We start from the raw sequence: 27,871 nt of genomic DNA on the forward strand, positions 1-27,871 counted from the left end.
TTTAAAATGCACAAAGAAAAAAAATATAAACCTTAATTTCATGGTAAAACTAACATCATTTAATTTTCTCATACTAAACACAAATTCAAAACCAACAAATCATAACAATGCATCACTTTAATCATTTCAAGAACAATCAGACTCCAAAATTATATTTAATTGCACTAATAAATTGAAAGAGCTAGCCATGGTCTATAACATATTTAGAAGTAGATTTTCGACAAAAATCTTAAGAATAAGATTAGTTTAATTATTATTTTGGTTAAAAAAATTTTGTTATGATTCGTTTAGTACTAATCTTCTTTTTTATAATTAAGTTCAATTTTATATTAATAGATTTAATTTAGTCTTTTATGTTAGATTTGTATAAATGGTATTGAATTGACAATGCCATCTTTGTCAATATTACGTGTTAGTTTATAGTATTTTTTATTTTTATTTATATATTTTTGTTAATCTTTTTACTTCTTTTTTTTACGTGTAAGGGTTAGTGTTGTGTATTATGTGACAATGGGTTCTTATATTTAATTTTTATTTTTTTAAATTAAACAATGTTGTTAACTTTGCCTAAAATATAAAACTTGTTTAATTTGTTCAAGTTAACTAACTTAAAAGTTAATTGAATTCAGTTTACTTAATAATTAAAATAAATAAATTACCAAACTTGATGTACTTTATAAAAGTTTGTAAAAAAATATTATTTATTTTATAAAATTGAATTTAGTACACAAATTAAATTAAGAGATGTAAAATATATTAATAATTTAGTTTAAATTTCATGTGAATATTAACTTATTGAGATGAAACAAGATGGACAAAAAACATTTTTATCAAAATTTGTAAAAAATTATAAGCTTAAAATAGGTAACTTTTAATTTAAATTAAAAAATATAATTAGTTTCAATATTTATATATAATAATTTGACGTATAAGTTCTAAAAAATTATTTTAACATAAACATATAAGTTATAATTAATTTGGTCTCATTTGAATCGGAACAATATTGTCTAACTCTAAGCAAAATTGAGATTTAATTGAGTAAAAAAATAAATATAGAAACAGTTAGAAATTATATATATCATGAGAAAATATTTTAATTATTAAAATAGTTAAATTACATGAACAATTTTGCACGTTTTGCATTATTATAGGAATAATAGCGTAACTGTAGGGATTGTATATATTAATTATACATACATACTCTCTCTTGTATATATCCATAATTTTCCTTCCAATCAGATATAGAACAAAATTCCTCTTTGATTTGTTTTCTTTAAGTAGGAACGATCTTGTGCTCAATAATTCATTCCTTTTTTTTCCTATCCTGGCTTCCATGGCTAACGATGGAAAAGAACCAAATTCTAATAGTTCTTATACTCTCCATCATTTTGACCATCCCGAAATGGTCCTTGTTTCAAAACCTCTAGATGAAGATAACTTTTCGACTCGGCATAGAGTCATAATCATCTCCTTAAATGCAAAATCCAAATTGAATTTTGTTGATGGAACTCTTTCAAGGCACCCTCTGCGAGAGACAAACCAAAAGAATATGCAACATGAAAAAAATGCAAAGACATGTTATTATCTTGGATCTTTAATTCTTTGACACCTGATATTGTAGATAATGTTATTTTCTATGACAAACAATGCTCATGAAGTTTGAGAAGATCTTCAAAATCACTTCTCTCAAAGTCATGAACCACAAATTTTCCAGATTGAGAGAGACATTGCTTGATTGGCTCAAGATCAAATGACAGTCACAACCTATTACACGAAGTTAAAGAAAGTATGGGATGAGTTAGGCTCATCTAATAATGCAACTTGCATTTGTGGAGCAAACAATAAAAGGCACAAATTGATGCAATTTCTTATGAGGTTGAATGACTCTTATAATACTATCTGTGGCCAACATGGACAGAACATCAAAGGGACAGGGGCAGCCACGGTTCCCCAAAAATTTGTTGGATTTTTTTTTTTATATATATTTATATATTTTTAAAATTTATAATTATATATTATTTATATTAAGTTTATATTATGGAAAATAATAATAAAAATAAAATAAAAAATGTAATGGAAACATTGATTTATAAAAGAGATTACGGTTTTGTTTTTGCTATAAAATTTTTCTACCATGTAAATTATTATGAAAGTGTGTGAGGAGAAAAAAAAATACGAATAGATAGATTGGAAACAGAGGTTGGAGAACACAGATTGAGATTGAAATATACATCTTTGCATGATCTCTCACATATCAAGGTTAGTATCTTATAATGATTTATGTATGTTAGATTTATGATTCTTCATAGAATGCTTATCCCAAATTAGTATAAACCCTAATTATGATTTTAGGGATTCTTTTATTAAATTGGTATGAACCCTACTTATAATTTTTTTCCAAATTAGTATAACTCTAATTATGAAATTTAGAGATTTTGTGTTTTCCTGCCTATGGTTAAAGTTTTGAATTTATACAGGAGAGATGATAAATTTATATTAGAAAGATTATGATAAAGAGTAAAAGAATTAATTCTATTTTTTTAAGGAGGAAAGTTTGTGATAAAGATGAACAAAAATTGCATCTACGTTAACTAAACTTGAGAAATTTTATAAGAACCAAGAATTCAAGACAATGAAAAATAAATCTCTAAAGTTTTTAGAGTTACATATAATGAATTTAAAAATTCATTAGAACGCAATCCGGGAAAAGTCTCATCAAATTTCACAATACTAGCGAAATCAAATTGATGAGGTACGAAGGGCTTATCTAAAATGATATTTTTGGTTTGGTATCATGATATAATAACGAATGATAGTCATATTTTGTCTGAATTCTATTATTTTGTGTACTTGTTTTAACTAGAATAAATGAAGAGTTTTTTTAACTAATATATATATATATATATATATATATAATATAATTTGGCACCCTCAAATTTTTTGTCCAAGTTCCGCCACTGGTGGCCAACTTCTCTCAATGAATTCATTGCCTGATGTTACACATGCTTATTTTTCCATCATTCAAGAAGAAAAATAACGACATTTGGACACCAGAAGTGACACAATAGAAGCTTTAGCCATGGTTGTTCAAAAGAATGAACTAACAACCCTTGTTGTTCGACGCAAACAAGGTCATCCTTCCTGTTTTAATTCATCTAATCGAAAGTCGTTGCATTGCTCTCATTGTGATAGAGATCATCATACAAAATAAACATGTTGGAAGCTACACAATTATCCTCATGAGCACCCATGACATGGAGTCACTCAGAATGCTTATTCTAAGTCCAATGGGAATAGTCAATTTTCAGCAAATAATGTCACAACGAATCCATTGATGCAACAATTGCAGTCCACAATGAATGGATTAACTGAACTACAACTTCAATGATGTTGTCTATTATGCAGGGTAATGCATCATCTCCGTCAACTAATCCTAAGGTCAACAACGCCAATGTTCCTTCAGGTTTATTACCACCCTAACTTATAATTGATAGTGGATCACTGATCACATTATTTCTTCACAGACCTTGCTTGTCAACAGTAAAGAAAACACTTCTTTACCACCAGTTAGGCCAAATGGTAACCAAACCCCTATTATCTCTATTAGAACTTTACCTTTAAGTCCATTTGTTTGTTTAAATAAATGTGCTTGGGGTACCATCTTGCAAAGAAGATTTGATGTCAGTAAGTCGAGTCACAAGAGATTTAAATTGTTCAATAACTTTTCTTCCTTCTGAGTGTATTTTACATGATTTAATGACGAGAATGGCAATTGACTTGGGTAAAAAACAAGGTGGACTCTATTACTTGGATGCAAATGACATCAAATAGGTCACACACTCTCATTCCATCACTTGCAGCCCATGTCACCAAGTCATCTCCTTCTTCAAACACTTCTACTACCTTGTGGCATCAACGACTAGGACATCCATCTCCATCTAGATTGGATTTCATGGCTAAAACTTTGTTAAACCTCTTTTTAGAGTCAAATAAAATTTGTGATGTTTGTACTTTTGCAAAACATACACTCATTTATTTTCCAAATAGCTCAATTTTTTCCATTAAACCTTTTGAATTATTTCATTGTGATATTTGGGGACCATATAAAGTTTCTTATCTTTCTAGTCTATGATATTTTTTTACTGTTGTGGATGATTTTTCTTGCTTCACTTGAGATTTTTTCATGCATAATGAAAGTGAAATCCAACTCTCCTTACCAATTTCTTCTATTTTCTCAAAACCTATTTTAACACCTATATAGCCAATTTCCGAGTTGACAATGGAAGGAAATTTTTTTCTATGCGAGATTTTTTTACACAACAAGGAACAACTTACCAACATTCTTGCACTTACACACCACAACAAAAAACGGAGTTATCGACCGTAAACATAGAGATATCCTTGAGTTAACATACACTCTTTGTTTTCAAGCTCATATTCTCTTACACTTTTGGACAGAATATGTTTCCACTATTGTTCATATTATTATCAGGTTACCTACACCTCTTTTATCACGTTAAACACCTTTTGAGTGCCTATATGGTAAAATCCCTTCTTATTCACACATTCGAGTTTTTGGATGTCTTGCTTATGCTACTAATATTCATGTTTCTCATAAGTTTGCTCCTCGTGCCTAAAAATGTGTTTTTCTTGGTTATCCTCTTGGCCAAAAGGCTTACAAGTTATATGATCTCGAAACTCACCAAGCCTTCACTAGTCATGATGTTGTCTTCTATGAGGATATTTTTCTGTATGAATCCATTGACACTTCTTTCACCACCATAGACCTTGTCATACCTAATGTTGTTCTAAATAATCCTCTGTCTGCGGCTCTTTCATACACTCTACCACCACCTATAGAAAACATAATTGTGTCTCCCGCTGATTCCCCACATGTGGTTCCCTTACGTCATTCTCAACGATCTCATGGTCCTCTTTCAACTTTACGCGATTATATTTGCAATCAGGTAGTGTCTCCTGGTCTATTGTCACCCTCCTTATCTTTTCCAAATAAAGGTATATAGTATCCTCTCTACAATTTTATCTCTTATGATCGTTATACCCATCAACATCGGTCCTTTATTGCTACTATTACTAATGATATTGAACCTACATGTTATGAACAAGTTGTTTTTCACACTCATTGGCAAGAGGCAATGCAATCTGAATTGGCTATGGTTTATTACAACTCTTTCTCTTGGAAAGAAAGCTATTGGTTGTCGTTGGGTGTATAAAATCAAGCGCAAATCTGATGGTTATCTTGAACGGTATAAGGTACATCTTGTTGCAAAAGGATATACACAACTAGAAGGTATCGATTATCTTGACACTTTTTTATCTATTGCTAAAATGGTCACAGCCCGCTGTTTATTAGCTTTGGTTGCTACTCAACATTAGTCTCTTCATCATCTTGATGTCCATAATGCTTTTCTTCATGGTGATCTTTCCAAAGAAATCTATATGTCCATTCCTCCAGCTTTTCAACGACAGAGGGAGAATCTTGTGTGTCACCTCAACAAGTCCTTATACGGATTAAAATAAGTTTCTCGTCAATGGTTTGTAAAATTCTCTACAGCTATTCAAACTGCTAGTTTTATTCAATCAAAATCATATTGCTCACTGTTTACATGTGCAAAAGGCGAGTCATTTACAATTTTGTTGATTTATGTCGATGATATTCTCATAACTGGCAATAACCCTATTGCAATATTAGTCTTAAACAATATCTACACAATCATTTTCAGATAAAAGATTTGGGTGATCTTAAGTTTTTCTTAGGTATTGAGGTATTTTTATTTCATAAAGAAAATACACTTTGGAAATTATCAAAGATGGTGGGTATCTTAGAGCTAAGCCCGTGGATTTTCCCATGGAACAAAAAACAAAGTTTTTCGATGAAGGGGAATTATTTAAGGACCCGTCAATATATAGGCGAGTTGTTGGTCACTTAATTTATTTGACAATTAGTCGTCCTAATATCACCTATGCAGTACACATACTAAACAGATTCATGCAAGCCTCGTATGAAAGTTGCAATGCCTATGCTATGATATTTAAAGAATAATCTAGGTCAAGGTCGATTTTTTCTTTCACAAAATAATTTATCTTTGCACGTTTTCTGTGATTCAGATTCGGGAGGTAGCCTTGTATCTCGAAAATCAACTACAAGTTGTTGTGTTTTTTTGGGATCCTCCCTCGTCTCTTGGCAACAAAGAGATAGAAAACAATTTCTCTATCCTCAGCAGAAGCTGAATATAAAACATTGACGGGTACTTGTTGTGAGTTGACTTGGTTACGATTATTGTTGAAAGATTTACGGATATTACATCCTAAACTGGCATTGATGTATTATGACAATAAAGTTGCCTTACACATTGCGGCTAACCCGATATTTCATGAAAGAACTAGACACATAGAGGTAGATTGTCACTTCATTCATGATAAGATTCAAGATGGTTCAGTTGCAACAAAATATGTATCTTTCACTGAACAACTTATCAATGTATTCACTAAACTATTAGGAAAAGAAGTTTTCTCTACCATAAAGCACAAGTTGAGAGTTCTTGATATTCACTCTCCAACTTGTAGAAAAATATTAGAAATTTTAAATCATGAAAAAATATTTTAATTATTAAAATAACTGAATTATAGAAACAATTTTACACTTTTGTATTATTATAAAATTAATAACGTAATTATAAAAATTATATATATTAAATATAAATACTTCCTTATATATATATATATATATATATATATATATATATATATATATATATATATATATATATTCTTATTTTTCTTTTCAACAAAATAAAATACAACACAAAATTTATTTTATTTATTTCTTTACGTATACTAAATTTAAAAGAATAAACTAACACCTGATAATGACACCGTTATATACATCCTGACATATGAAAATAAATTAAAAAAAAAATAAAAAGAAAAGAATACCGGTGACCATGACATAGATTATAACGCCAATTTTGAACATATGTTATATAAATCTAATAAAATAGTAATTAAACTTATAAGATCCAAGATCTTGCATTGGATAAAGAAATAAGTTTTCCGCCATTGAAAAATGGACTGTTCTACCAGAACCGTCTAGATTTTCAAAATATTAAAAAAAAAAGTCATATTTGAAGTCTCTTTCGCTAAATATAATTATGGAGAGCAGAAGTTATTTATTATATTAGAGTGAGATCTACAATTAGAGTAAAAATTAAATGAAACTTTATATTACTTCAGGGAATTACTTCAAAAACTTAAATAATACTTAATTCACAAAACAAAGACATTACTTGCACCTAACTAACTGAATAAAGATTCATTATTTTGGCTTTAATGGAGGAAGAAAAACTTCCTGTCAACAACCAAAATAAGAAAATGGAAATTAAAAATTGAAAGAAGAGAAAATTTTGCTTGACCAATAAAAAATAATAAAATAATGATAATTGAGTTTAAAAGGTTAAAAATAAAAGTAAAAAGACACAGAAAAATGTTGAAATATTGTAATTATAATTTATACAATTAATATAATATATGTGACTGATAGTTAAGGGTGAAGCATGGAAAGAAAATAAGATGGTATAAATTATAAATTAGTTTTGAAGGAAAAGTAGACTTAATTGATTTGATGCATGTCACTTGCTGAGTCTAGCACGTCACAACCATGACCCATCAATTTCATACTTCCGTGACAGTTATACACTCTTAATAATTAATCATTAAAGTGCAATTATTTTTTCAAAAGCTTACAAATCTGTAATTACTTAACCCATATATATTTTACATATTTTATATATACACAGACAATATGTTTCACATGATCAAATATTATATTAATATTAAACTTGTATGCATTTTGATTTGTAACTTTTAATTGTTTTATTTCTTGTTTATTGGAAGAAAAATAAAAGAAGTAGATAATCCTAGCATTTAAGTGATAAAAAACTTATGTATATTTTTTCTAAATAAATTCTATAAATATTTTTTTAAATCTTTAATTGGTTCATTAATACTAATTATATAAATTAAAAATAGTATTATATTTTTATATTTTTATATTAAAGGTTTAATTACTCGAATGATATCCATTTTGGTAGAAATGTGTCAATTTGGTACCCGTGACAAAAAATTGTCAATTGTGTCCCCATTTTTGAAAGAGTATCTCAATTAGGTATCTTTAAGGAAAAAATAATTTAAGCACACCACGTTTCACTCTCTATTTCTTTTTTTTTTCTTCTACAAATTTTTGTTGTTGCTCGTGTTAAGTCTCTATTTGTGACACATGACAATGTCAGTGCCATGTGACAGGATAATGCCATGTGTGACAAATGTCATTATACTGATTTCAATCTAGTACCCATATATATATATATATATATATATATATATATATATATATATATATATATATATATATATATATATATATATATATATATATATATATATATATATATAATTGTTTCAATTTAGTCCTCATTTTTGTGTCTTTGGTTCAATTTTGTTTCAATTTGTTTTAATAATTGAAGTACGCTTTTTCATAAGATTAAAAGTAATTAAGTATAAATATTTTTACAACATTAAATATTGATATTTACAATAAAACTTAGTGGTAAAAAATGTTATACTAATAAAACAATATAGTCATCCACTTTTTTCTTTTTTAAAAAAATATAGCAATATTGTCTCTATCAAATTGAAGACCAAATCTATTATTTGTATAAATGTTATAGTAATATTTTTTTATTAAAAATAACTTTTTAGCATATTACGTTATTGTATATTATTAACCTATATCTTGTCAATGTATTTTTTTACCACTAAATTTTAATATAAATATAAGTATTTAATTTTGTAAAAATATGTATACTTAATTAGTTTTAATCTTATAAAAAATATAAATTAAAAAATATACTTATAATTAATTAAAATTGGGACAAAATTGAACCAAAGAAGTATGGACTAACTTGAAACAATGATATATATATATATATATATATATATATATATATATATATATATATAATTACTAAATTGAAATCAGTACAATGACATTTGTCACACGTGACATTATTCTGTCAATGTGACACTGATGATATTGCCACGTGTCACAACAGAGACTTTACACGTGACAACCAAAAAAGTTTTGCAAAAAAAAATTAAAAAAAATCAGAGAGTGACACGTGTGCATTAATTATTATTTTCGAAAAGACTTAATTGAGACATTTTTTCAGAAGTGAAAACGCAATTAACAACTTTTTTCACGCGGATACCAAATTAACACATTCCTACTAAGGTAAGTATTATCCGAATAATTAAACATATATTAAATTACTTTATTAAAATTTAATTTGTAAGTATTGATTATTTACGTTATGCTATAATTACATATTATTCAAATATAATAAAATGTAATTTCAACTATTTTTATTTTACTTTTCAATTAGAAAAATATCAACGTGAATAATCAACAAATCCTAACATTAGTACAATAATTAATTGAAACAAACAGAAAACAAAAAATTAAAAGTAAAAAAAAAAACTAAAATATAAGAAACATGAAATGAAACGAAACAAACTAGAAGTACTACGAATGTTGTGTTTTTTTTACGTTTTGATTTTAAAATATATGTTTTTTAATTTAAGGTGGAACAATTTTTGGATAGGCTGAAAAAACCAAATCAATTGCTTTTTCAAATGAAACTCCCAGTGACAGGAGTGGAACTAGTCCTTTATCATCTCATCTTCTGAAAAGTAACAATCATCTTCTTTTTCTGCCATCAACACAAAACAACAGAACATTAATTTTCACTGTTAACCTTCTTCAGATAAAAAATGGTTTTGTCCAATCACAAATAATCATAATAAATTAATAACAAGAAAAAAAAAGAAACAAGAAACCCCTTTCCATGTGCCATGAATGAGCATATGTTTCTACAGCTTTATCTTAAGAAACTGAAAAAAAATAAAATAAGAACAAATTATGCACGAGACAAGAAGTCGATGGAAACTCCGAGACCAACCCACATGACATTTTTACCCCTCACACTTTCCCTAATTTACCCCAAGCCCCTCCCTTCCTTCATAAGACAACGCTTCCTCCTTCTCTTATGGCCTCCTATCAGACAATGCAGCGTGCGGCGGTGGCCAATGACCAACCACGGCGGAGCTCCGTCGGAGAGGCGGCGGCGGAGGGGGAGAAAGTGTTCAGGGGGGACGAGGAGTTCGGTGACGCCTCATCGAACTATTTGAAGACGATTTTTGCCCTGGCGCTGTGGCTCGGAACCTTTCATCTCAACGCAGGGTTGATTCTCCTCGCGCTTCTCGTCCTCTCTCTCAGCCAAGCACTCTTGTTCGTTTCTCTCTCATATTACTCTTCCCTTGAATGAGGTTAAGAAAGAGGCCCCTCTCATGTTATGTTATGTTATGTTATCTCAGGCTTATAGGTTTGCTTCTTGTGTTGATGCTGATTCCTATTGATGAAAATAGCAAGTTCGGTCGAAAATTAGCCAGGTACTTGTTTCTGTTTATAGCATGAACATTTTATATCAAAGGCGGTGATTAACTTAATATAAACTTTTGTATTTTCTTTTTCTCTTGTGACACTGGGTTTGAGTCTCTTGCTTTTCTGCTCGAATAAAATGTGTCTTTTTTCAGAAAAAGAAAATTGGGTGCGTTTCAGGTACATATGCAAGCACGTTTGCAGTTACTTTCCCGTCATTCTTCATGTGGAAGATATGAAGGCCTTTCATCCCAATCGTGCTTATGGTTTGTCCCTTACTCCTAACTCAAGTTTGACTTCTGAAGATTTTTCTTGGATGAAAGTGCATCTTTTTTCTCACTTGCAATTTGTTCCCTTCTAATGGAGATTGTTTACCCGTGATAATGATACTGAGACGACCAAAATTGTTTATGTAATGGACAAACTTCACCTCAGGAGCTAACTTTTGAGATTGAGTCACGTCCTAGTACTGTTATCAGATCACTCATAGTGCTCTATTATAAGTGGGGAACAACCTTTTGACTTATACCCACACACATATATTTACGTATAGTTTTTTTTGTTTTGTCTAAAATTGGCAAGATACTTTAAACAGATTCTTTTTTGGGTAAGTTTGTTCTGTGGTTTTTATACAATGAAAAAGGGTGATTGTAAAAGTGAGGGATTGATTTAGGAACGTTGAGAGAGGGGATTGCCTTACCCTTTGCTTGGTTGCTTCATTCATAATGGTAGGTGAAGATTGCCGGAAAAGTGTAACTTATAACCTAAAATGGTTGAAGGAGATCATTCTAGATAGAGTGGTAGTACTGGAAGTCTTAATTGCTGGCTAACTGTTTTTGCGTTTTGATTTCTTGAAGGGTTCTGGCAACAGGCTGTTAAGCAGTGTTAAATTAAATAAAAACTTGTTACTGAAGTGTTTAATTAAATACACGTTACTAAATGTTTCTAATTGCTCAAAACAACATGTATTGAAGTGTTTTTGTATTTTTTTTACTTTTGGAACAGTAAATATTTTCTTTTTCTTTCAATTAAAACTTTATAGTTGCATATTCTCAATCAATGTTATCTTCACAACTAGTTATAGTGTTAGTGTTTGAGTATCCTAATTTGTAAAATCAATTAAATGTGTAGACAAATATGAATATGATTAATCAAGGTTTGACATTAATAATATGTTTTTATTTAGAAATTGCAATTAGAAGTAGCTACTTTTGGTGTCGCTGATGCCCTTGCTGGTATGAGAGCTCATCAGAAGATGGCTGAATTTTTTATTCCACCACCTGAAAGCTTTGGATTCTGGCTTGGGGGATCAAGTTTCTTCTAGCTAGCTTTGTTGCTTTCTGTTCTTTGTCTTTTTTCTTTCCCTTTGTACCAAGAAAAAGAACTATCTAGTTTGAGGAGTGGATAGGCCACGTGATAGTGCTGATATTGTTCTAAACAGATTTATGCGAGTATTCATTTTGAAATTAAATAATTATTCATTTAGAGATTGAACGTTGCATAAATAAGACGTAGTGTCCTGAATGAACCGATTTATTTCTTATCCTTTACCAAAGCTAGATCTGAAACATGTTTGCAAGTTTTAAGCTAGCATATCTCTATGGTGATGATTTCTAATTTATCTGTGTTTTATTGTTTGTAGTTCATCAATATTTACTACAGTATGTCTCTTCATGCAGTTTTTGGCTATGAACCGCATTCAGTTTTGCCAATAGGAGTTGTTGCATTAGCGGACAACACGGGTTTTATGCCTCTTCCCAAAATAAAAGTTCTTGCTAGCAGTGCGGTAAGATTTTTGTAGACGTGTTTTGTAAGAAGCTTATTGAGGATATAATTTAAAAATTTTCTTATCACACTTGACAATTAGGTTTTTTACACGCCATTTTTGAGACACATATGGACTTGGTTGGGTCTGACTCCAGTGACAAAGAAAAGGTTTACCTCTCTGTTGGATGCTGGCTGCAGTTGTATCATAATACCTGGTGGAGTTCAAGAAACATTTCTCATGGAGCATGGTTCTGAGGTACAATGTTTTTCTCTCTTCCTCTTTAGTATATATTTTTTTTATATATTTGTATCCTGTTTTGGTAACTGAAAATGTTTATTCTTTTAGATATATTATAACTGATGTCAAATTGGAGTAATATGTTTGGTGCAGGCATTTTCTCTTGCTATGCAAGCACTTGGGCTACATTGCCATTTGAATGGTGCATGTTTGATAGTCTTAACTAGCACTTTTATTTCTTCCCCGTCTGATATTTCATGTCTATTTTGATGGAAAGGTGGGAAAATTACATTCTCTTGATTCATTTTATATATGTTATAGATCTAATATTAGGATCACTAACCTGAAATGTTTCAGCTATGGCAATATGACTTGCCAATAACTCTTAAGGTGTACTTGATTCTTGAGATTTGAGTAATGTAAAATATGAGAGATTATATAATTGGGGATTATGCATATTCTCCCTACCCTAAGGAACAAGGGTGATCAAGCTTGCATGTGAAGTGTGAAGCACTATACTTGCAAGTTAGAAATACAATGACCAACAAAAAAATAGTTAGAATTATTGAGCAGCAATGCCATTAGGCTATTTTATAAATGTACAATAATGAGCCAAGATACTGCTGGGTGTTATCAGTAGCAGCAAAGTCATACCCGTTTGCACACTGTGATGGTTGTTATAAAGAATGTAAAGTAAAGAAATATTTTATTGAATATGCCTCATGAAACTGGTGCGATCATAGTCCTGTTTATTTGAAATCTGACATTGGCTGTGAAGTCATTTCAATTTGATTATAGCAATGGGCCCACTGATTACAATCTAAACACCTTGTCCTTTTGTATGGTTGCTTTTGCAATTGAATCATTGTAAATCACAAAATGCCTAAAAAAATATGCATAGAATATATTCAGTACATCATATATGTTTGATAATTTGGTGGCTATACATTGCCTGATTGTTTTTTAAATAAAGGATGTTTTACTATTTGTAAAAATAGTCCGAAAAGGGGTTCCAAATAAAATGGGTTTGCAATATGAAACTCCTTTATATAATTTGTATTCAAGCAAGTTAACAATATTAAGAATCATTTGCTTTCTAGATTGCCTTTCTTAAAGCAAGGAGAGGATTTGTCCGGATAGCAATGGAGAAGGGCAAACCCCTGGTTCCAGTTTTCTGCTTTGGGCAGGTATTTATGTCTCACATTACCTGCACAAAACTGTTAAAACTAAAATGTCGCTGTGTATTATTTCCTTATCTGCTAATGTTGCTACTTTATGTTTCTGATTTTTTCTATTCATTCAAATAAACTATCACTTCCCTTTTGGTGTGTTTGCTACAGTCAAATGTCTATAAGTGGTGGAAACCAGGTGGGAAGCTATTTCTGAATTTCTCGAGGGCTGTCAAGTTCACCCCAATATATTTTTGGGGAATTTTCGGGTATGCTTTTCTTTTAAATGTCAACTTGCCACCTGCCAGTGATCTCATTTACATCTATTTTTCAGTTTCACTAGTCAAAGGGATTTTGCATGATGAATGAAACTAATTTTCTTAATTCAAACTTGAGGTTGTTCAAACAGTTTACTAGTCAAGGGGGCTTTGTTGCATGATGAACGAAGCTAATTTTCTTAACTCAAACTTGAGGTTGTTCAATGAATTAAATTCGACAAGATGGAACAATAGAAAAAACCGTTTCTAAAATGTCAAACCAATTTGAGAGTCAGTTTGGTACATAATATGGAAGGTCAGTTTTGTCTGGTTCGGCTTAAAATATTTGCTGAGAATGTGACCTGGAAAAGGTGGACTCAATTAAAGTTTTGCAGGATGCATGCATTTTACAATCAGCTTTTAGCACTTTTTATGTAGAATGGAATCATTGTTTTTTGGACAGCACTCATTGATCTACAGTATGCAGCTTAAATTACATCGTAGAAGTTGGATATCTGGCACTAATGTTTTACACGGGTTATACTTTCTCTTTTCAGATCTCCGATACCCTTTAAACATCCACTGCATGTGGTGGTGGGTAGACCAATTGAACTCGAGAAAAATCCTGAGCCAACTCCTGAGGAGGTATATTCTGGCATCCAGTAGCTTCTATCGTCTTCTTGTTATAAAAGTCTGCGTTTTGATCTTGTTAATAAGCGTTCATCTGGGTTTAACTTTTGAAAGGCATATCTTGCCTAGTCCTAAGCAGAAGGTTGCAATCCAAGATTTTCATGATATGGATAAACTATTTTTAAAAAGGTTCTTGTAAACAAGGGGTTATGCAAGATATTTAGAAATTTTAAGTTACACATAACTAAACTTTTTGTCTCTTATATTGCTTTCACTTTGTTTTAGGTTGCCAAAGTACATAGCCAGTTTGTTGAAGCACTTCAAGGTCTATTTGAACGACACAAAGCTCGAGCTGGATTTCCAGACCTTGAGTTGAGAATTGTTTGATAATTACACTTGTCTCTTAGGGTAGCCTGTATTTGGGAGTTTTAAAGATGGAGAGGGTTGAGAGGTTCATAATTAATGGAATGAGGTAAAATAATACTGTTGATTTTTGAGAAGCGATTATCTCTGCTGTTTCAGAAGTCAGTGGTGACAATTCATATTGTAAATTATAAATTTAACTCCCAATTATAAGTCAGAACAATTTATATCAGATATATTAATTATAATAACGATTAATTTAAAGCCATAATAAGATTAATCTAAAACCTTCGGAAATAAATTTGATTCAATTTTACAAAACCCTCTTGTAGAATGTTTGCATCTCGCTTTAATATTATTCTAGTCAACTATATCGGTAGTTGGAATTACATAACATTTGAGGTTGCAATTTATGCAATACCTATGGCATATCCTAACCTCCAATTATGTTTTTTCTCTAAAACTCCTTTTGGAGGATGAAATCTTAAAATGTTAATTGTTTCTTACTCCTGGATATACCCCTATCAGGGAATTACTTCAAGAAGTCCTATTCTTAAGGAATCATTTCCAATTTCTCTAATGACTACTCATAGTCACAATTATCTCAAACAAATAACTGAGTATCAAACAATAATCAACCATTGAATAATATAATTACATTTTTTGTTTCATTATATATTATTATTATTTTTTTTGAAAAATAGTTTATACATCGCACCATACCAGATTATTACAAAACTAAATCATCATTATATCAATAATAAGATGATAGTGTAGACAATATAGTTAACTAAATTATTTAAGTTATGTAAGTACTTTAGTTTCTATGCATAATTATACAAAAAACTATAGCTTGAATAAAGAGGTATCTCAAAAATAATTTTTAAGATAACTATTGTAAAAATTATATATATTTAGAGTCTTTAGATCATTATCAATGTATATTGTGTTTTCTTTAAATACACCGCAAGTCATGTAGAGCATGTATGAAACATTTTTATAATATCGTCGGTGTAAAAATTTGTTCATGACGAATAAATCAAAGTTAATATTATTTTCTCTAATATTACGAAAACTATTAAATTTATTGGACATTACTATTTCTATATATTTAATAGGAATTCTGGCAAAACTGACATAATAAAACCATTAAATCCGTTATAAAAACTAAAATAAATTTTCATTGAGATATTTAAAAGACAATGGATTTAATATGAATAAATGTAGTTTCAACAACTTAAGATCGATCTCAAATATAATCTTTAAAAACTGTTATCATAAAAGTAATTGATTTAAATGAGATGTGAAACTAGACATTGATTTAAAGTAATTGGAAGGCAAAGTCACTCGAAAAATAGTAGAAAAAAAAAGTATTTCTTAACAAATATCGAGTATTAGAAAAGTACTATTTATTAATGTTCGGTAATAATTATAAACAATGAAAGATCTAATAAATAGAATTATTAAAAAGGAATCAAATGTTAATCTTTACAAGTTCATCAGTTTCTTAGTTTAAAATCCTATTTTTTCTTTCAAATTTCTTTTTACGAATTATCACAAATCACTTAAATAAATATACACGAATATCCTAGTTATTTTAATTTATTTTCATTCAAAATCACACACGGATCCATAAGGATATTTAACAAACATAAGATTACTTAGTTTTTTGAAAGTGTTATATTAAGTATGTCCTACTAAAAATTACCATCTTATCTAATTCAATACATGGATTTACAAACAAACTCAACAATATAAGATCAATGTTATTACAACACATACCATACATCTATACATGTCACGATGTAAGAAGTTCCTTATATGTTTTTCACTATTTGATATTTTAGTTTATGTAGATTATTAATAAGTAATGAAATATGTGTCACAATATAAGTGTCAATATTTAATACACAAATCAATCAATAATTCACATATTATCCTATGTGAACACAATTTTTCATAATTCTCATCAATCTTGACAACCATTTTCATACAACATGCAAATTCAATCAACGCTAAACATTATTATATAATATAACTCATTTAACTATAAAACCATAAATTAATCGATATTCAATTTTTATTTATAAAAAGCATTCAAATCAATGAGTTTAAAGAGTCGGAAGAAGACTTTTACAAACTATATTGAGTTGTAATGTTACTTTCATTGCGAAAAATCCTTCGCTTGAGTGAAAAATATGGTTGAGAACAAGGTTACTTTTAGTTTTATTTTTGTTTAAGTTATGATAGGATTGATAGTGAGGTCTAAATTAATTTTATTTTCACTTGAGCAAAATTTCTTCATTTAAGTGAAAATATAAGAAAAATTATCCTTACCAGCAGAGTCAATCAACTTCAAAAGTATTTTCAAAAGCATTTTAAATCATGAAACTTTTAAGTAACTCAAAGGTTCGGTCCATATCATGATTTACTCGGACAATATGTTTTACTTATTTCGAAGCAACCTTACACCCTTAACTCATATGCATGCTTTTGCTAATATCAATTTCATAACTATTTATAAGAAAGATTATATAAGTTTATTCTGCTTATCTACACTATATTCAAAACTCTATTTAAAAAAACTTTATACTTATCATGCCTAACCTAATCACTATATCAACTCCTAAGTAACAATATTCAATACAAAACATTTTAAACAATCATTTATCAAATAAAATTTAACAACACTCAAGTTCAAACATTCACCGGTCTTTTCAACCAATCATAATCCCTACATAGAAATAAAAAAATATAGCGACCATGTCACCTTCATCTTTTGAAATTTATTTTTCGGTTAATGATTTTGCAAGTTATTGTAATTGTTGATTAAAGGAAGGGGTAAGACAACTTCATATGAACTTAGGAATTAACTTCGACCGACTATTCTTCGTACACTAACAGAAGTGACACTTGAGCATCTCATTGAACTTGAACCCAACAACCCTGCAAATTTTGTCATGCTTTCGAACATATAGAAGGATCTTGAAAGATTGGAGGATGTTACTCGGTTGAAGATTGCATTGAGAGATACCGGGTTCAAGAAATTACTGGGATGATAGTGTGGTGGAATTTTATTCCTTGGATGAGAGACATCCTGAGACAGAGAGTATATATCGGACATTGAAGGGATTGACGACTCTGTTAAGATTGAATGGATACGTTCCAAATCTTATGGATGTTGCTCATGGAAACTGAACGAGGAGAGAGTTATCTTGGCTCAGCACCTGAAGAGTTACAGTTTAACTCCTTTTATTACTGTTGTAGTAAATATTCTTTTATTTAATACCTGATTTTTATTATGATAATCGTTATTTTAATTCAATAACAAAAAAATAAGGCATGTTTTCCATTAATATGAATTAAGCAATACAAAATCAAGAGACTATGAACATAAAGTAAGTTGACCAAAGTGTAACTGCAATTGAAGCTAACCCATATGTCCATAACATGATTACAGAACATTCACTTTCACCAGATCCGAACAACTGAGCAATGGTGCCTGTCCAATTAAAGTGGTCACAGAATTAGGTTTACTAAGACCACAAATTTCTAATATAAAACCAGATGAAACAAGAGTAGATTAAATAATACCTATATTCATGGCTGGTGGAAGTGCATACTGAAGCAGAAGCACGAATTGATACAAAGCATCTGAATGCACCAGACTCAAATGTATAGCTGTTTTCACAACTGCCACACCCAAAACTGGTAGGAAAATATATCTCACAACTATAATCCCCACAATGGTCCACACTGGTGTGCTTGATCCTTTCAAACCTGTCCCATTTGCAAAAACTCGTTTATTTAAGCATATCATCAAAGCAAGAACAAATAAGAACTAGTTCACTTCAAAAACCAGAGTTAACAAAGTTTCACCTTGAAGTAGGTTTGCACCCATTATCAGAGTCACAGTAGGGATTGCTGCGTCACTGCATGCATGTAAAGAGACACAGATATGAAAGTTAGATATTTCTTTTATTTTGAAAGTATATATGTTTTCCAAATTGTCCTTATTTTAAAATATTTTATTTTTTTATTAAATTTATATGACAACCACTTATATGATTCGTCTTACCTTTCTTTCATTTTCTCTTCTACCAAACAGCTTGAAAAATCATTCACTTTCTGCTATAGTTAACTCTCTTTCTTAAACCAAACATAATTAATGCTATCAAGGACATTAGTATTAGTTCCCAAAACAATGACATTAAATTTCAACTTCTTGGATGTGACAGTAACCACATATAAGATTGGCACATGAAACTTTTGATCAATGAACAACTTTGACATACACATGATAAAAGGTGGGTAGCTATCATATCAAACAATAACAAGAACTTTGCAGTTAAATCAGTATTTTTAATTTCTCCATCTTCTGTAACCGAAAAACAAGTTTTGAGATACATACCCCAACATGGAAGCAGAGTCTTCGACCACACGAAGTGGAGCATTACTTCCTATGGTTAAATTACGTATTTGGGGGATAACACCGATGAAAAAGCCAACAATCTGTCAATTAAAGAAACAAAACAAGCTTATGTATTTGGAGACTCACAGAAACACACTTAACTACCCTACTATGGATAGTTCTATTCTAACAGTATTCAGATGAAATAAATAACAAGTGATTTATAAACATTATGTAGTTGGAGACTCACATAAACTCACTTAATAACCCTACTTTGGATGTTCTATTCTAACAGTATTAAGATGAACTAAATAATAAGTGATTTATAAATAGGGAAAACAAGAACATAAATTGTTTCCAAGGAAATGAATATTGTATCATACAGCTCCGATGGTTGATGGCGCAAATATGGACTTCAAGTTTAAGTTGCTTGAGATCACCCTCAAGTGGTGCATAATTTTACTTGGGAATGAGACCTGCTTAAAACAAACACATTATTGTTACTGAATTTCTTGTCATAAGGTAAAGAAAGAATAACAGAAGATTATGCGACTTAAAACTGAACATTTTGTACTCAGTGATAAATGCATAATTTATTGACGGTATATTTGGCAAGTTCTCTTGCCTAAACAAGAGAATCAATCTTGAGATCTGTAAAAGATGTAAAAGAAAAGACATTGACATAGTAAAATTCAATAGTTGTTGGGGTTGTACTCTGATAGATAGTAAAACGCTTGGTGGGATAATGCATTCTGCAGAGGAATTCCAATTCTAGATAGTTTAATTGAACATTCCTAAATTATAAGTTATTATGTTTCTAAATGCACTTACAATTGCAAGGGCTATTTAAAATTGTATGTTGGTTATGCAGAAGCCGTTCCTTTCTTCTTGACTTATTACAATCAGTAAATAATAGCTTTCAAAAGGAAAGTTAGTAAGAAGCCATACCTTCTTCTCTGGTTCTTCATCAGAAAGTAGTATGGTATATGCATCATCCATGGTGTCTTCTGTAGGATTAAGTGTTTCTGAAAGATTGTTGGGGTCTGACTCTGATATCTCCATTGAAACCTTCAATAAGTCGTTGCTTGTAGTGTCTTCTTTCTGGATTCTACTCGAACAAATCCGCATTATGTTGTAAACATATGCCCATAGAAAAACTGCTCCAATCTAAAGTTACCCAAATGAACCACAATCCAAAAGATTAACACAATCAATTACAGACAAAACTATTCTTAGAGAGCTACTATTCAGCTGCAATATTATTCAATAATTGAATGAAATAGGGTCCATTAAGGGAGACATTTTAAAAACTAATAGTACCAAACCATTAATTTTATTCAGAACATGCAACTTCAAAATTAACATTTTGCATACCGCCATAGAAAGTACAGCATAAGACATTCCATATTGATGGCAGAGATCGGGTTCTCCAAAAGGACTGTCTTTCTCTTTACATATAGCCGGAATGATGATCATAGGAAGGTTCCCTAGATTTCCTGTTCATACGAATCTTAAAAATGAGCTCAACCATAAAATGCATTAAACAGAGAATGAAGAACAAAGTGTTTGATGCTTTAACAAAAATAATACATTGCAAATGTAATGCTGGCAGCAAGAGACCACAAGTGCAAGGTATTTTCTTAGTCATCAAAGTTTACTGAGGTATACTAAGCAGAGAAAAACAAATGGGTCCCACCAAGATTTCGAATCTTTATCTGTCACACCGACCAGGAGAGAACCTTAAGAATTTCTCAAATCTACTATTAAAGAATGAATTAAAAGTTTGTGTTTACTGTATAGGTTATGCAGATTAAAAAATGTGGTTTCCAGCATTGATTTATTTGTACAGAGCAGTTCATACCAGCAGAACAACAACCCAAGATTAGACCTTCCATGTGTTTGGGAGGCCTTGTAATTTTTATCAAAATCCATCCCAAGGCCGAGCCTAATATGAATGTGGCAAGAATATTCACGGGCATGAACCACCTAAATCACAACAAAAAATGTCACAAACTCGTTGTGAATTAACAAAGCAAACCGAGGTTAAAAATAAATACTCACAACTTAACAACACTCTCAAAGGTAATCGTTTTGGCCAGATTACTACCCACCAGCGACGGATTAAACACATAAAACCCAAGCTGTCACAGAAAGAACATCGTTTTCAGCAAACTGCTCGATGAAAAAAATACAAACAAAGTAAAAGAAAAATGTCTTCTTTTTTTCTTCAGGCATTGAATAATCTGTATTAATTTGTAACCTGATTCACTATCTTCCTTGCATCATTTCCCAATATTGATATGCCATCCAATGCAAGAAACAATCCAAGTGCAGTAATGAGTAACACTTTGATAACGGGGAAAGTGGCTACCAGAAATAGGTTGAGAAACCCCATTATGGCAAATCTTCAAACAACCTATGCTCATATAATAAGATTCCTACAACCAAACTAGAATATGTATCTTTAAAATGTTCAAAACTGAAGTACAATGTTGACTTGTAAAAAACCATGTGTATTTAAAAGCATAAGGTTGTTGTTGCATCTTTGTTCAACAAAAAGACCTTAATCATGACTTAACACATTCATGAATGTGAGACTGAGGGAAGCGCAGACAGAGCAATTACGTAACTAAGAACCGCGTTCGAAGGTCTCAAAGGAGTCCCACCCAGCCGAATGGATTGATATTTTCAGAAGGTTAACTTTAGGAAAATGAGTCGTTTGACAAACAAATTTTTGACAAAAGTTGATAAAGTTACTATTTTTCAGAATAAAAATTAAATGTACCATTAATATAAGATTACGAAAATGTATTTTTAATTATGAAATTAAATACATAATTAACTTTTTATTTTGCTTCTATAAACATGTCACTGCATATATTTATCATTTTTAAAAGCATTATTAATTACTACTATAGTTATTATAAACCTTTAATTCATTATGAAATCCATTCGTAAGATATTTACACGTTAGTAAATTTATTAATTTACTATGAATGTAACTACAGAAATTATTCTACCAGTAATTAATTTTATTAAATATTATCACCACTTAAATAATTAAATTTACTGATCTTTTACTGTATTTTGTAAGAAAATCTCTAAACTAAATATATATTATAACAGCGTAATCAAATGCCATATAATATTTAAAATTAAAGCATTTAAAGAAACTTAAATATGGTTTTAGTTTCTTTTGACACGAGATTAGAATGTATTTTTATTGAAAATTTTGATACATTTTGATTTTTAAATTTTTGAAATGAATGGAAATAATATTTTTAATTTTTTTTTAAAATTTTGTTGACGTGTTAAGTACGTTTCATACAAAAATTATTTACATGTTTGACACGTTTTTGTTTTAATGTCAGTTTGAAAATATGTTTGACACGTAAAAAAAAATAACATAATTAGGCTATTCATTTTAAATTTTAGAGACAAAAATTTATCAAAGTTTGATATATGGATGAATTCCAATTTTGTATCAAAATTAAGAAACTAAAATTATATTTAATCTTTTAAAAAATACCATTATATGATTTGGAAACATTTAAAATTTATTTATTAATAAAAAATAATTTTTAGTTAACAAATATGGTATTAATATTACATTACATTGTAATTAATGCTCGGTTCAAATAAACGTAAACGTTACATACATATTTACTACTTCTAGCTTTTAATGAAAATAACTTTAAATTGTCTTTTATTTTTATTAAAATTTTGATGATCATGATATTGAATTCTGAGGAAGAAGCAATGTAAAACTTATTTACTTTAATAAAAATAACATTATGTAAATAACGATATTAATTAATACGATTTTTTTTTTTATAATAAGAGTGTTCGAACACGTACCAATTACATTACATACGTGCTGGGAACATATGCAGATTAGGAGAAAGAAAATTTTATATGAGAAAAGGAAATCCAGGAGATAATAAAGAATAAGACAAATACAATTAAGTTTATCATATTTAATATATAATATTTATTTTAAAACAATATTTTTCTAATTGTAATTTTAATTTTAATGGTTTTTATTTAAAAATGAGTTCTTAGAAAATAATTTTAAAAGTATTTTAACTGAAATTAATAAAATAAAAAGTATTTTAATTAGTGTAAAATTAATTATTTTATTGTAATTACACCTAAATGAATTTAATTAGTCCAAAACCGGAGGATTAACTTATGTGTATAATAAAGCATTTATTATACACATAATCCCTCTCAAAATTATTTTGATGTTGAACGTTAGAATGTTGTCTACAGTGCAAGTTGCGCCGTTGAACTTCAAAAACTTCAACTTTCAAGCCGCCAATGGCTTCCGTCTTCCAACCAAATACATAGTTCACACTTATAAAGTAATACTTATTTCAGAGCTGTCAAAATAGACCGTTTGGCCGGTCCCACCCATTCTATCACGAGTTGATCACTTAGTGGATTAACTTAATCCGGCTTATTTATAAGAGAGTTGAGAAATTTTGAACTTGGTTTGGCCCACTACGGATTGGTGGGTTAAACGGATTAGCTCACTAGTCTACTTAATTCAAGTAAAATATAATTTTTTTTTCTTAAGTCATAAATTATAATTCAGATTAAAATTTAAATAAACTTCAATACAATCTAAATACAATCCAAAATGATGTTAAACTCCAATACAAACCAAAACTACAAAAAATAATTTACTATCTAAGATCAAAGCATTCTTGTCACTTATCCAACTATAATATTAGAGTCTTGAATGAATAAATTCACAACATTTATATCTTTTGAAGCATCTTCTTTACCTCATCTATTTGGAATTGAAGCTAGATTTTCATTTGTCAACTCACTAATGTCTTTGGTTAAAAAAACAGCATAACGTTGCAAAACTCAACATAATGTGTGTGACTATACAAGTTGGTGGGCCGACCCGGCTCATCATGAGTTCAACCCGGGTGAACCGGATTCTTGGTGGGTCGAGTCAAAAATTGATCCATACTGACATTTGTAAAAAAAATTCAACCCAACCCAGTTCAAACATGTGATGGACCGGGTTGGCTTGCGGGTTCTAATCTATTTTGACAGTTCTAACTTATTTCAAGATTTAGCATTTTTTTTTTCTTTCATTATATAGTGATAATTTTAAATTTTTATTGTTAGTTTAATAAAAGAGTTGTATGAGACTTATTCATTATCATCAAATACTTATTAAGAATTTCAATACAAGTTCAATCATTACCTTATGTAGAAATGAGAAATTGAATGACATGTAAAAAATAAAAGACTTACAAACATTATATTTTAAGGTTTTACAATAAAAATGCTGTCATCTCTTTTATAAGTAAACTACATCTTAAAAAGGTCTATCTTTCTCCATGTATCTTTCTGGAAAAAATTTAGTAGTCATATCAAATGATGATTTGTTTTTTAAACTTTTCATTATGACATTTCATTTATGCTCCGTAAGGGTTTGAATCGGCATAAAAAACTTTTTTAAGACATCATTCAATAAACAAACACAAATTAACGTCTAACAAAGTGATAGAACATAACAATAAGTCTTACCTTATCAAAGTTCAAGAAATAACTAACATAGGAAAACAACAATTATGCCATGAACCCTCGTTAATGCTCTCTAAGGTTTCAGATAAAATGCAAAATATTTTTTCCAAGGTTTGAGATACGCAAAGAAATGAAACACACTTGTTGGAAAGAGTTTGGAAAAGGATTTTCTGCAAAGGTTAAACATTTAAAAGCAGAGCACCATCGTGTCTCTCAGCTACTGTGTTGACGCCATAATACACAGACTGCTAAGTGTGTTGAAAAGGTTAAAATATTTTTAAAGATGATAATATAAAAAATATAGGTTTAATTATGTCTTTGGTCTCCATTTTTGTAGCAAAATCTCAATTTGGTTTCTTTTTTCTTTTTTATCTCAATTTGATCCCTGTTTTGGAAAATTAAATCTCAATTTAGTTCCTTCCGTTAGTGGTATAGTAACAATGTTAAATAGGGTGCCATGTGTCAGTTCCTAGATTTTATAAAAAATTTTGAATTTTTTTATTTAATTTTTTGAATTATTTTAAAAAAATAAAAATATTGTCATGTGTCAAGATGTCGTCGTGCCACATGGTAGTGATAGAGTGATGTGGCAGTGATACTATAACGTGTCAGTATTATGCTAGGTGACATTTCCTTATTCTCAATTTGGTCCCTGCATTCTAATTTTTGCCTCAATTTTGTCTCTATTATTTTTAAAATAGTCAAATTTCGTTCCTCTTCAAATTGAAACAAAAATTAATTTTTATATAAATATTATACAAGTATTTTTATTCAAATTGACATTTTTATTATATATTTTTAACATAACTAAGTTTATTTAAATTTGTGTTTCACATTCAACTTTTCTTAAAATTGTTTTCAAATTTCAAATTTATATGTTTTTTATTGTTACATGAACTAGTTAAAATTATTTTTAAAATTTTTATAATTGTTATTTTTACACCAATTCAAAAATTTGTGTACAAATTATTGAACTTTACACATTTTAAAAATATACAATTATTTGAAATATATTCAAATAAAAAAATAATATTAAAGTATGATGTAATAAAATATCAATATAATTTATGAATTTTTTTTCTATTAAGAACTTTAAAACAATTTTAGATAAAGTTCAATGTAAAATATTAATTAAATAAACTTAATTTTGTTAAAAATATTTACTTGAAATATCAATTTTGATAGAAATATTTATGTACATTTATATAAAAAATTAAATTTGATTTCAATTTGGAGAGAGACAAAATTATTCAATTTTTACAAAAATTAGGACTAAATTGAGACAAAAATTAAAATAAAGGGATCAATTTGAGAAAGTGGAAATGACACCTGACATATAAGTGACACGTGTCATTGTCACTGCCACATCACTCTATTATTGCCATGTGGCATGATGACGGCTTGACATATGGTAAATTTTTTTTTTAAAAAAAATCAATAAATCAATAAAAATAAAAAAAATTCAAGAACTAACACGTGGCACCCCATTAACGGTGTTACTGTACCACGAAAGGGACCAAATTGAGACAGAAAAAAAGGGACCAAATAATTAAACCAAAGAGATAAAAAAAATGTTAACTAGTGTCATAAGAAAACTCGTTAATGAATAATTAATATGCATTAATTTTATCATTTTTACATTGAAAGTAAAAATAATTCAATAAATTGATTAAAATAGTATAAATGCATATAACATATTTTATAAAGATCAAAATATCCTTTTAAATTTTTAGACAATAATTTCCTGATACAAAACAATGACTTTGAAATTTTTAAGATCTTTACTAAAAAGCAGAACAAATATATCTACTTTAGTTTTTTTTTTTTTTTTTGTAAATTTTGTAGATGTTTAATGTAACACCCCATTTAATTAAGTACGTGAAATTAAAGGAATGTCACAATAAAGATAACATAAAAATGCGGTATGGGATCAACTCCAAACAACCCATGGCATACCACGATGCCCAAAAGAAACTAGAGGAAAAGTTAACCAGAATGCATAAAACTAAGGACGACAGATACATGGGTCGCAACCCTGAATGAACTCATGCAGAAATAACAACTAGTCCACACGGACTATGCAGCAGAATCTTCACTTCCTTGCTGACCTCTGGAACCTCGCCCATCTGCTCCCATCAATTAAATTGATGATCATCGCAAGAAAGAAGAACCACATACAAGACAACCATACAAACAAACAGGTAAGCTAGAGCCAACACATATTCATCAAACAATCAAGTACACTATCATCATCCCATATCCATATAACAACCAAACATGTTATGACTCTTCATTCAATACACTACGACTCGACTCGACTCATCCGGATACATATAACTTGGTCGGATTCAGCGGATGCTTGCACTTGTGGTGGATACCCCTGCTCGACTCTGAGCTGCTCATCTCCGAGCTATGTGTTACAAGTGTTACGATGAATCAAATCTCCCTCACCACAAGGTTAGCCCTTAATGAATTTCAGGCCTCCTGCTACTCTCACCACAGGAGTCAGTCCGCTCTAAGTGAGACTAACTAGCCCCTTAGAGTGTCAGGATGCAGTCCTTACCTTGAATCCTTACCTAGTTATACAGATGGGGCACCACCATGGACACCCACTAACATGGGCCATGGAATTACGTCCCGACCACTGAAGTGCAACCCTGAAAGTCTCACCTAAGACCCCAAGGAATTATGCACTGACACGGACCAGCATACATAAACAACCAAGGATTTATACACACATTGCACGTGAGGTTTCAACCCAAAACCCATAACAAATCTCCATTTCTCATATGTTGAATCATTACCAACTCGTTATTCTCAATCATGCGTAAGGTGTTTCTTCTCATGCCAACCATACCAAAGCTTTACCAACCACCAAGATTCATTATTACTCATGCCAAGTTTGTGACCCCACACACATACATATGTAACCAACTCATTATATACAAGTCATGTAGGGATCATGCCAACTTT

At 29.9% G+C, this 27,871-nt stretch overlaps 2 protein-coding genes across 3 annotated transcripts; one reads left to right on the forward strand and one right to left on the reverse strand.

Annotated features, from left to right (window-relative positions):
• Window positions 1-10,047: 10,047 nt before the first annotated feature.
• LOC114178825 (diacylglycerol O-acyltransferase 2D-like) lies at window positions 10,048-15,188 on the forward strand. The gene is made up of 9 exons (XM_028064938.1): window positions 10,048-10,366; window positions 10,453-10,527; window positions 10,697-10,782; window positions 12,196-12,302; window positions 12,384-12,539; window positions 13,622-13,708; window positions 13,862-13,959; window positions 14,505-14,592; window positions 14,863-15,188. The coding sequence occupies exons 1-9, from the start codon at window positions 10,125-10,127 to the stop codon at window positions 14,962-14,964; spliced, it is 1,041 nt and encodes a 346-aa protein (XP_027920739.1). The 5' UTR covers window positions 10,048-10,124; the 3' UTR covers window positions 14,965-15,188.
• A 3,077-nt stretch (window positions 15,189-18,265) lies between these two features.
• Window positions 18,266-22,007, reverse strand: LOC114177236 (protein PIN-LIKES 3-like). Of its 2 annotated transcripts, XM_028062508.1 has the most exons (11): window positions 21,914-22,007; window positions 21,612-21,789; window positions 21,413-21,492; window positions 21,213-21,337; window positions 20,726-20,847; window positions 20,300-20,518; window positions 19,735-19,827; window positions 19,352-19,452; window positions 18,820-18,872; window positions 18,535-18,720; window positions 18,266-18,442 (listed from the first exon to the last, which is right to left on the reverse strand). In XM_028062508.1, exons 2-11 carry the CDS (start codon window positions 21,744-21,746, stop codon window positions 18,318-18,320), a joined length of 1,239 nt encoding a protein of 412 aa, XP_027918309.1. In that variant the 5' UTR covers window positions 21,747-21,789; window positions 21,914-22,007; the 3' UTR covers window positions 18,266-18,317. The 2 variants fall into 2 exon arrangements, with proteins under 2 accessions (XP_027918309.1, XP_027918308.1); XM_028062507.1 differs by lacking the exon at window positions 21,914-22,007 and having other exon boundaries at window positions 21,612-21,869.
• Window positions 22,008-27,871: the final 5,864 nt, after the last annotated feature.

Source organism: Vigna unguiculata, chromosome 3 (genome assembly GCF_004118075.2).
Source record: "Vigna unguiculata cultivar IT97K-499-35 chromosome 3, ASM411807v1, whole genome shotgun sequence".
Lineage (NCBI taxonomy): Eukaryota > Viridiplantae > Streptophyta > Magnoliopsida > Fabales > Fabaceae > Vigna > Vigna unguiculata.